A 12597-nucleotide genomic window follows, 5' to 3' on the forward strand; every position below is an offset into this window, starting at 1 on the left:
AGGGCCCCTAATGAGATAAGATTTTTCTTCAGGCTAGGTACGTAGCGAACATCTGTCAAGACTTGGATTGAGCCGTCGTGATTCTTCAATTGGACTGTACCCACTCCCATTGTCTTACAAGCACTATCATTGCCCATAAGAACAATTCCACCTTCTAGCTCTTTAAGACTAGAAAACCAGTCCTTATTAGGACACATATGGTAAGTACATCCTGAATCTAAAATCCACTCATCCGTTTGACATGCCATTGCCATGCCAACCAAGCTAAAATCTGACTCCTCATCATGCTCCGCTACACATGCATTAGAAATAGCCTTGCCCTTTTGTAGCTTAGGACAATTCTTTTTCCAATGCCCTTTTTCACGGCAAAAGGCACATTCATCTTTGGCGAGTCTCCCTTTGGACTTTCCCCTTCTACCAGATTTGCTGCTGTGTGAACGACCTCTTACTGTTAAGACTTCTGCGGTTGTATCTCTGTGATCTCTTTTATCTTTCTTTCGAGTCTCAAATCTATACAACGCACTACAGACTGCATCAAGTGTGATCGTGTCCTTCCCATGGAGCAATGTGGTGGTAAGATGATCATATTCATCAGGAAGGGAATTCAACAACAATAATGCCTTGTCTTCATCTTCAAATTTCTCATCCAAATTTAGCAAGTCTGCTAAAATTTTATTGAATAAGTTCACATGGTCATTCATCGACATACCGGGTGCATACGTGAATCGATAAAGTTTCTTTTTCATATAAAGCCTATTTTCAAGACTTTTCGTTAGAAACTTTTCTTCCAGTGTATCCTATAACTTCTTCGCTGATGTCTCCCTCATGACAGAGTACTTCTGCTCTTTGGCCAAACATAGGCGAATTGTACCACACGCCTGTCTATTGATCTTGGCCCACTCCTTGTCATCCAACTTGTCAGGTTTTTCTTCAAGGGCTATATCTAGCTCTTGCTGACATAAGACATCCAGGATCTCACATTGCCACATACCAAAATTATTGGTACTGTCAAATTTCTCTACTCCAAATTTTGCATTTGTCATAGTAGTCCTTGCTGATGACGATGCTGCTGCCATTTTTCTCCTCAATCCCAACTACTGTATACGTGAACAGTACCGTATACGTGAATAGTACTGTATACATGAATAGTGCCGTATACATGAATAGTACCGTAAACGGTCGTATTCCCCAAGTACGAACCTGGCTCTGGTACCAATTGTTGCGCGGAAGCGTGTGAAAGAGTAAAATTATTGTACTGAAAAATCACACTAAGTTCAATTCCCAGGAAAGAGAGGTAGATCACGAAGATCACTTAAATACCAAGTCTTTCCTAGCCAGAATATCCCTCTATCGTAATTTAATAGCACAATAAATCACTACAATCACATTCACAAAATATGCAAAACAAATAATAAAGAACACCAGAATTTTAACGAGGTTCAGCAAATTTTGCCTACGTCCTCGGGCACTACCAAATATATTTCACTCCAAAAATTACAAGTGAAATTTACAAATAGAGAGAGAGAATAATGCCTTAAGTAGAGAATGGCAATTATGGGATGAAGAAAGTAAGCAATGGTTAGGCCTATTTATAGTTGAGGTTCAAGGATCAACTTGCAATGTCCCTATACAATTAGGGACCAAAATTGCAATTATCCCATGCCAACTTTTAACCCAACTTGCCAACCAATATTACTTTCTACTTTCGGTGAACACCCCATTTGACTTTTCAAACAATGGTAGGTTCCAATACTTGTGCTGCTACTTTTCCTTCTAAACCTTGCATCTTCAGATATCAACCAGGGTTGGTTCAATTTCAATGGTTACTTGGATGTAGAAGGAGGAGCAGGGGTAGATTCTAATGGGCTGTTTAAACTGACTAACTCTACAAGCCTAATAGCAGGTCACATCTTCTACAAGAATCCAATCCAATTCAAGAACTCCAAAAATGGTAGTGTTTTCTCCTTTTCTACCACATTCATTTTTGCAATTATACCGGGACACTTCCATGGCCATGGAATAGCCTTTGTAGTCTCGCCTAACAAAGAAATTCCCGGGTATTATCCAGGCCAGTATCTTGGTCTTTTCAATAGAACAAATAACGGTGACAGCTCAAATCATATTGTTGCGGTTGAACTGGATACAGCTTGCAGCCTTGACGTTAATGACACAGATGACAACCATGTTGGCATCGATATCAATAGCGTAAACTCGGTGGCATCTGCTTCTGCGGGGTATTTCACTGATGAAGGTAAGTTCATCAGTGTCAGCCTTGTAAGCAGAGATCCAATGCAGATATGGATAGAATACAACGGGGTTGAGAAGCAACTCAATGTTACGTTGTATCCCATCAATCTACCAAGGCCAAAAACCCCACTTTTATCCTTGAAAAAGGATTTGTCTCCTTATATGTATGACTCTATGTATGTCAGCTTCTCGTCGTCCACCGTTTCTATTTCAGATACTTCATCCTCGCACTACATATTGGCTTGGAGTTTCAAGATGAATGGCTCAGCTGATGAGCTAGACTTGTCTCGCCTGCCAAAGATTCCACGACATGATAATGGAGGAATCAAGCAACTGAAGAAGATTTTGGCTATCACCTTTTCTTTCACAGGTCTCACTTTAGTCCTCGTATTGGTTTTCGGGTTTGTGTTGATCTCAAGGAAGAAGAGATTCATGGAGATTCTCGAGGATTGGGAGGTTCAGTTCAGGCCTCATAGATTCTCTTATAAAGATCTATTCAAAGCAACAAAGGGGTTTAAAAAAAGGGAAGTTCTAGGGAGAGGTGGATTTGGTAGGGTGTATAAGGGTGTTTTACCCTCTTCCAACATACAAATTGCCGTCAAAAGGATCTCTCATGATTCAAGGCAAGGTATGAGAGAATTCGTGGCTGAGATTGCAACCATCGGTCGCCTCAGGCATCCGAATTTGGTTCGACTTCTCGGTTATTGCAGGCGCAAGCAGGAGTTGCTTTTGGTTTATGACTACATGCCTAATGGAAGCCTTGACAAGTTTCTTTACCACCAACCTAATAGCAGCCTTAATTGGACACAAAGGTTTAAGATCATCAAGGACGTAGCTTCCGCGTTGTTCTGTCTGCACCAGCAATGGGTGCAAGTCATCATTCACAGAGATATCAAGCCTGCCAATGTGCTGATAGACAGTGACATGAACGCTCGACTAGGAGATTTCGGGCTGGCAAAGCAATGCGACCTTGGAAATGATCCTCAAACCTATCATGTAGCAGGCACGCTCGGTTACATGGCTCCTGAGCTCGCAAGAATCGGGAAAGCAAACACAAGCACTGATATATATGCATTTGGAATATTCATGCTTGAAGTTACATGGCTCCTATCTCTTGTATCTCACCACCCATGTTCAGACTATAACACATACCATTTATCTAATTAAAAAAAATAACCCATCAGCCGAATACATTACAACTAACCTACCCAATTTTAACCCAACAAATAAACCCAATACATTAAACCTCTTAAACCATCTAACCCACCCTCAACCCAAATACATTTACAACCATCAGCCCAATACCCATTAGCCCAACTACCTAAATCCACTTGAAACCTCAAACCCAAAACAGAAAATACCTAACCCTAGCATTCGACGCCGAATTAGCCTCCCCACTTGCCCACCTGCCCTCTGACACCAGCACCATTCCCTGCACCACCGGTCAACTCCCATGCCCATCCCCTGCAATCAGTAAGGCAGACAAGACAAAAATAATAGGAAAATAGAGAAAAAAGGGTTATAAAACCCGAATCAAGAATTGTAAAAAAGGTTCGGCAGTTTAAAAAAACAAAAAGAAATAAGAATAACATTCGATTCCAGAGCAAAAATAAGCAATCCAATCAGCATTTGAATACAAGAACAACATCCAAGCAATTCGAATACCAAAGATTGAAGAATCAAAAGTGAGAAAAGTCTAAGGTGATTCTATAATTTTAGTTACTGTTTTAGGTTCGTTTTTGCATACACATATGTTAAAAAGACACCAAATATACAAAGATATAATATAAAAAATATAACAAAAAATAAATAAATAAAAACTGACCTTTTTGCATTTTCGGCCACCGTGTACGGTGGCCGGCGCCGGTGCTGGCGACGGTCCGACGACCGGACGGTGACCGGCCGCTGGCCGGAATCCTTCCCCTCTCCCTCCTCTCTCTTTTTCTCTCTTCTTCTCTTTCTTTTTTTTTTCTTTTTTCCCCTCACAAATGATTTTTTTCTGAAAATAGGCCTATTTATAGCCCTCCGAAACGTCGTCGTTTTGGAGGCTGTACTTAAGCCCCAAAACGACGTCGTTTAAGCCCTTACCCGATCCGACCCGACCCGTCCGGCCTAGGGTCGGCGTGTTTTTTAACGGAAGGGCTAATTGCGCATTTAGCCCTTCTGCTTTTTTATTAATTTACAATCAAGTTTTAATTTAATTTAATTTGGACCTGAAAGTTGTTGCGTGATTCGATTTAGTCCCTTTGCTGTTGTGCGTTTTAAAATAGTTCAGAAAATTGCAGTTTTGGCCCCCCACTGTTGCACGCGTGTTCAAATAAGCCTTTTTTCTTGCTTTTATTTCGAATTCGCCCCTAAATTTTGTTTTACCTTCGATTTAGTCCTTTTTTGTGTTAGTTTGCTGTTTTATTTTCAAATTACTCATTATTATTTTCTGATATTTACTATTATTATTAATTATAATCTCTGTATTATTATTATTATTATTATTGTATTTATTATATGTAGTAGTGTACATTTTATTATACACGTAAACGAATATATATTCATGTATAGCATCATTTTTATTACTTTACTTTAATATTTTTATTATACTTATTTATTAGCATTTCATTACTATTATTTTTTACTTAATACCTATGTATATTATAGTATTATTAATAGTTTTTGATATTATTGTCTTTTGTTAATATATTCGTATGTCATATACATTCTTTTAATATATATATTATACTCTATATTACGCATATTTTTTTATATATCATATCATTCATATATTTTATTATAGTATGTATATATTTTAATAACTATATCATGTAGGTATTCTTAACACTATTATGTGCATACTTTTAATATTATCATTATTATTATCATTGTATATCTAGTTATATTTTTAAATATTTCGTTTTTACTATTATAAGTATATATATATATTATTACTATTATTATATTCATTATCCATATTATTGGTACTAGTATTGATGTTCACTCAATGTTAATATACGTATATATATGTGTACATATTTATGTAGTATGTTAATAGTTTTTTTTTATTTATTATTATCATTTCTAATATATATATACCGTATATGTTTCTATATATATTATGTATATATCATTATTTTATTTATATTTAGTTTTAATCTTAGTACATATATTTTATTATACGTATATATATATATATTTATATAGTATCATTTTCGTATTATTTATTATTATACTTATTTCCACTATTGCCATTTATTATATTATTTTAATATTATGTATTATTTGGTGTACATACATCTTTTTATTATTATTATTATTAGTATATAAATATATTTCCTATGTTATTAATATTCCTAATATATATTGTATATGTTCTTATCAATGTTAGTATGTGTTCTATTTTGTGTATATATCTTTAACATATAGGTATGTAGTTATGTAGTAATATTAAGAGTTGTCTTTTAGCATTATTTTAACATTTTTATATATTGTGTGTATGTATCTTTAAATATTGCATTTTTATATATGTTATGTATACACCTCTAATACCATATTATTTGTATATTTTTATTTTTCATATCTTCTTGAACACTATTACATGTATATATATACATCTTTTTAATACCACATCATATATATACTATTATTTTATTTATTTTTATTCCTAGTATATTTATTATTAATATTAGTATATGTATTTTATTATATGTATATATATACTTTTATAAATAGTATTATTTATATCCTTATATTTATTATTATATATTTGTGTAGTATTGTTAATGTGTATAATTTTTATGTTATTAGTATTTATAATGTATCTTGCATATGTTCATTTTATATTATGTAGGTATATATTACGTATGTATTTTAGTATTACTATGTATACACTTTTCACTCTTATCATTACACATACTTTAATATATACATATATATATAGCACTATTAGTATTTTTAATATTATGTTTACGTCACTTCATTTATTATTATTATATGTTCACATATATTCATGATTTTATTTCGTGTTTAATGCTATTACTATCATGTTTAATACCATATGCATTATTATTGTTTTATACTATTACTATTGCATGTATATTGTTAATGTTCTGTATACTATTTATTTCGTATATTCTTAACTTTTTATTAATATTTGTTTGTTCCGAGTTTAGCATTAGTAGTTCATGCCATAGTGTAACATCAATTTTAGTTTTCTTTTACTTTTATTTGTTTTCATTCATGTCTTTAAATTAATTTCAATAAATAAGGCAACGTGCCGATTTAACATTAAGTCGTTGATTTCATCGCTATGTTGGGTGAACATCAATCGACTCGTGTTAAAGACGGAACACTCTTCTAAAAAACCCGAAAAACTAAAATTTCTTGTCTTTTCAACCGGATCACGATTAAATCTTACATTAAACTCGTATTTTTGGAAATCAAGACAATGCGTGTTTATAAGATACCAATTTTGGGCGTCGCGAGGGAGCTAATACCTTCCTCGTGCGTAACTGACTCCCGAACCCTATTTTTCTCTGGCTTATGACGTAGACCTAAACTCGGCCTTCTTTTGTTTTAAAAAAATAAATTTATTAGGTGTCCGATCACACCTATAAAAAAGATCGGTGGTGACTCCCTCTTTATTTTAAAATTAAACTTCAGTTTTTAAGTTTTCACTAATCGCCACAATTAGCGACCAAGCTAAAATTTTTACGTCGCTACAGCTGGCGACTCCACTGGGGAAAGATTTTTGAGAGTCGTGTCTGAAATTAAACTCGCGTTGTCAAAATTTTCAAAATCCTTTGTTCAAATTAACATTTAGTCATGATCCTCAAATCTTTGTTTTCAAAAAGTCATGCATTCGCATTATGTTGTAAACGTTTTTCTAACTCGCTTTGTCCTTTTTTTTGTTTTTCAGCTTTAAGTTTTATGGTTTTAGTCTTGTAGTTTTTTTTTAAATAAAACATAAAGGTTTGTGAGTTTCTCCCCACACACCGTGCACCTGCATTTTGCATAACATGAGCTCTCTACCCGAGCTCCGTCCGTTTAAGTGAAAGTAAACGTTATGCCTTCGTGAGTTAACTCGTCCCTCCGCACAGGCTAGTGAATACTTTCGGATTACATATGACTTATGCTTTCGTGAGTTAACTTGTCCCTCCGCATAGGCATAAGTGAATGTAAGCCCTCGAATTGAACTCGTGAGCCTGTGATGGGCTATGACCGAGGCTTCGTACTAATCTTAGTAGATGACAGTACGGACAATTCAAGTACATGTATAGAACTGAAATCACATATAGTGAACTGTACGAGCCACCTAATTAGAGCCATGCCGAACCTCCGTCCGTTAATAGTCACCAAAATAAGTACATGGGAGAAACGCCTCTTCCCTTTTATTTCTTTGACATTTACACTTTCTATTTTGATTTTTCGTAATTCATGTTTATTGTACTAACCAAGATATTTGTCTGTGTTCTTATTTTGCATCATGCATTATAGGCATCATATTAGGAAGGTGTTGACTAGAGATTGGTTGCCAAAAAAATGGGTTTCTAATGGAAGAGTCAATTATACAAACAACCGAAAAGAATGTCGTGGTTCGGGACTGGTCTCTAAAAACTCAGAAAGAAAAAGGGGATAGTCTAGTGGAGGGATGTATTGCCAACCTGCCCGAGCACGTAACTGTAAATGTTCGCCAGAATAACCTTGAAGATTTGGTTCGGGTTTGGAATCAGTGGGACTCAGACACTAGGGGTATCTTCACTGAAAGATATGGGGACATAGCCAACTTGATCGCTGTCAATGTAGATGAACGATTGATCCAAGCCATGGTCAGATTTTGAGATCCGGCTTACCAATGTTTTACCTTCAATCGAGAAGATATGACTCGGACTATAGAGGAGTACGTTGCTTTGCTTCGTGTTGAAAATGTGTAATTCTATAAAGTATATGTGAAGGAGCCTAAGCCGATGACCTTTAAGAAAAAATTAGTGAGATTGACAGAAATGACTGACGCATGGGCTGAAAAATAGATAAAGAAGAATAATGAAAACATTTGCATTCCATGGTCTTCCCTACGAGATTTGGTTTTGGACCATCCCGACATGTTGAAAAGGATAAATCTATTCGCTTTGGCCATTTATAGTTTGATCATCTTCTCGAAAGTCCTTGGACACATAGAAGTTACGGTGGTGGATTTCTTCAAAAGACTAAAGCAAGGGATCAACCCTGTCCCAACTATCTTGGCTGAGACCTTCAGATCTTTAAATAATTGTAGGAAAGTGGGGAAGGGACGATTTATTGGATACGCGCAGTTGCTCAATGTTTGGATTTTGAGTCACTTCTGGAAAGTAAAGCGCACACCGTTCCATATGTTTTCAAAAACATTAGCCCTGTTGGAAGCTTATCTCAAGAGAGAATGGCCAAAGGATGTCACCGAAGAGCATTGGGTTTCAGTTTTTCAGAACCTTCGAGCTGAAGATGTAACCTGGAGAGCACTATGGATCCGCCTTTTGGTTCTGTTATGCAAGGTGGGAAATCAAGATTGGGTACCACTACTCGGGCTATGGGGAGGAATTGGATACGCTCCGTTAATGGTCTAGAGACAATTTTCTTCATGACAATTCATATCCGCCACTAGAGGATTGGCACAGTCCGAGTTCGCTTTTGCAGGTGAAGGGTATATAAAGAGGGTCCGAGATATTGCAAAGTCTTGGAAGAAAATTCATCTGATGGAATTGGCTCTATATGCTGATATCCCCACCCAAGATTACGACATATGGAGGAAGCAACGGGTGAATAGTCAGCAAATCTCGTCAACATACTACACCGTCCAGAATTCTTTCTCGGAGGAAATGCCGTCTGAGCTAGAAATGGCAAGACAAGAATTTGAACGAGAAAAAGCCAAGATGTCTTGGGACCTTAGTGCTCTTCAAGAGGAAAACTACCAATTTAAGATCGACGTTCAGATTGAAAGATCCAAAACCGAGAAAGTGCAAAGAGAGGCTGAAGTCGTAAGAAATGACTTAAGAGATCTCCATCTGGAAAATAAAAAGTTAAGAGGCACAATAAAAAATAGTGGGCTGGGCAAGTCGTCGACAGAATGGAAAGAAGAAATAAGCAACATTAAAGGCAGAATGGAATTTTGGAAAGGAAAAGTGAAGAAATAGGAGGAAAAGGCTGCTCGGGCTATGATAGAACTAAGGAGGAAGAACGCCGAATATGAAATTGTGTCTGCTTAACTTACGATTAGTCAGTCCGAACATCGAGAGTTAAAAGAGAGAATACATGAATTAGAAGATATGCTGCAAAATCATCAACAATAGTTAGATACTCTCTTGGAGCCTTTGGAAGAAAAGAATAGTCAATATGATAGAGATATTCGTGCTTACGAAGAGAGCCTCCAAGAAAAGGAAATGCAACTTATCTATTTGATCAATGAAATTCATGGGGTAGCCATGTACGTGGTACAATTATCGGAAGAAGCTAAAATTCTAATTTGCCAATTCCCTCCAACTCGAAGATCAAACATATCAGATTTCTTAGCACGAGTAAAGAAATATGGCGATATAGCTAGGAAGTTTGTGTAATGGCTGAATCGAAAATGGAAAAATATTTTGTAATGGACTCTTTTGATAAATGAAATGCCTAAAATAGGGGTCGTCTTAAAATCAACACTAAATTCTCACATATTCATGCATGACTAACATTCATTTTACATTTATGCATTCATTCATTCATTGCATATCCCATAATCGTTCGCTGAGGTTAAAACATACAATTCGCAGTTGTAATACCATAAGACTGGAACCACGTCATTCGTATAGAACGCGCCGACAAGCTAGAGTAATGGAGGCCGAATTCAATGAAAGGATTGAAAGGATAGAAAGAATTCAAAGAGAATTACAAGAGTAGTTGGCCAAGTCGCAGCAAGAGACAAGAGACTTAATGGTGAGATCTCGAGAAGAATCACTCGAACAAAGAGACCAAATGGCCAAGATGATAGAAATGATGTCAGCTCTAGTAAAAGGAAAGGGACCTATGAACCCTAAAGTTGTGAAACCACAGTCAAGGGTTAATCACGATCAGGATCCGCCCCATCCGCCAGGATTTACTCCACCACACGCCCACGCAACACAAAGAGGGTACACTCAATGGGAATCTATAGGCCTAGAGCAACGACCTGCGCCACCTGCTAACCTGGGGCAAGGAATGTTCGTATCAAACCCGGGGGCTAGTCCTGCTGATCCACTCTTCTAGATTTGGACGATTCAGTAGAGATAGCCAGGTTGAAATCAGATAATCACGATGTAAATGAGAAATATAGAAGCCTAGAGGAAAGACTCAAAGCGATAGAAGGCACTGAAGTCTTCTCCGCACTAGGTGCTAAAGAACTCAGTTTGGTGCCCAATCTAATCCTGCCTCTGAAGTTCAAGGTGCCTGATTTCGAAAAGTACGGTGGGACAAGATGCCCAAAAGTACATCTCATCATGTTCTGCCGGAAGATGACAGGCTATGTGAACGAAGATAAGCTACTCATACATTATTTTCAAGATAGTCTAGTAGGATCAGTTCTTCGGTGGTACAACCAGCTTAGTAGGGAAAAGATTCGATCCTGGAAGGACTTGGCATCAGCATTCTGTGAGTAGTACAAGCATGAATCGGATATGGTGCCAGACCAGATGACCTTGCAAATGATGGAGAAAAAACCGTCAGAAACTTTTAGACAGTATGCGCAGAGATGGAGGGACGTCTCGGCCCAAGTGGAACCCCCACTAACAAAAATGGAGATAACCGTTCTCTTTATCAACACTTTAAAGGCGCCGTTTTATGACAAGTTGGTAGGAAGTGCCACAAAAGACTTTGTGGATATTGTGATATCCGGGGAACTTATTGAAAATGCCATAAAGAGTGGAATGATGGAAGGTTCTGACAGTTCAAGAAGGACAGCACCCGTAAAGAAAAGAGAGCCAGAAACCCATATGGTGGGAGCTGGAAGCCATTACACTCCAAACCCATATCCAAACCAACCCCGACCTCAAAATTATCCACCTCTGAATTTCTATTATCCCCCTCAAACCCCTTATTACCAAGCACCACCTCCTTCCTACCCCGTATACGCCACAAACAACTAAAGACCCGTCACCACATTCCCACAAAACACTGTACCTGCTCAAAGCCAATCCAGAAATGAACCAAGACCCGCAAGGTCCAATCTTGAGAGACCGCAATTTACTCCTATCCTTGTGTCGTATGGGGAATTATACCCAAAACTTTTGGAGAAACAACTAATATCTCCCCATTACATGGCACCCCTTAAACCTCCATACCCGAAGTGGTATGATTCAAACGTTAGTTGTGCATACCATGCTAGGAATCAGGGGCATTCCACGGAGAATTGCCTAGCCTTTAAGAGAAAAGTTCAAGGACTCATTGATGCAGGCATCCTACGATTCGATAGTGCCAGTAATGCAACTGGGAACCCGTTCCCTAACTATACCGAAGGGAATATGAGCGCAGTGGGGAAAGAGGATGAATGGCAAGTCAGAAGATATGTTTCAGAAATAAAGACGCCTGTGCAGAAAATTTGAGAGGTACTGTTTAAGAAAGGATTACTCTGTCACCCCGATAGAATTTTCGGAGAAGAAGGTCAAAGTTTTTGCGATTTCCATGGAATTGTAGGACACGATATTCAAGCGTGTAAGGAATTTAAAAGGGTGCTTCAAGACCGGATGGATAATAAGGAGATTAAGGTCCTTAACAAAAAGGTAGAGGCCAACGAAAGATAAGTATGCGCCTCTGACAGCCAATCATCAGGTCTCCCTTATAGCACCGATCAGCCGTTAGTAATTTATTACGACGCGAAGAAAGAGCCGGTGAAAACGAAAGTGATAATCGAAGTACCATCTCCTTTCCCTTACAAGGACGACAATGCGGTACCGTGGAAATATGACGTCAACATTGTCACACCTGAAGTTGAAAAGTCCGAAGCCACAACTGGAGATGTTGGGGAGGTAGGCCATTTTACCCGCAGTGGGCGATGCTATTCTAAAGAAGTCAAGCTGAAAAGAAGAATAGTGACTTGAAACAGAAAGGAAAAGCACCAATGCATGTGACCGAAGATGAGCATGAAACTGTGCCTGAACAAGAAGCTAAAAAGCCTGTAGACGAGGAGGAAGCACAGGAATTCTTAAAATTTATTTAGTACAGTGAGTATAACATGGTGGAACAATTGAGTAAGCAGCCAGCACGAATCTCGGTATTATCTCTACTGTTAAATTCAGAGCCACACCGGAACGCCTTGTTAAATGTGTTGAATCAAGCTTACGTGGCAAACAATATATCCGTTGAGAAGCTTGATAGATG

At 37.5% G+C, this 12597-nt stretch overlaps 1 protein-coding gene across 1 annotated transcript in view; it reads left to right on the plus strand.

Annotated features, from left to right (window-relative positions):
* The window catches only part of LOC107954797 (L-type lectin-domain containing receptor kinase V.9-like), a 40160-nt gene that overhangs the window by 15232 nt on the left and 12331 nt on the right, over positions 1-12597 (plus strand). The window contains exon 3 of the mRNA XM_016890474.2: positions 1744-3350. Within this exon, the coding sequence (XP_016745963.2) occupies positions 1744-3350 (1607 nt within the window). The remainder of the gene's footprint in view (positions 1-1743; positions 3351-12597) is intronic.

This window comes from Gossypium hirsutum, chromosome A11 (genome assembly GCF_007990345.1).
Source record: "Gossypium hirsutum isolate 1008001.06 chromosome A11, Gossypium_hirsutum_v2.1, whole genome shotgun sequence".
NCBI classification, from domain to species: Eukaryota; Viridiplantae; Streptophyta; class Magnoliopsida; order Malvales; family Malvaceae; genus Gossypium; species Gossypium hirsutum.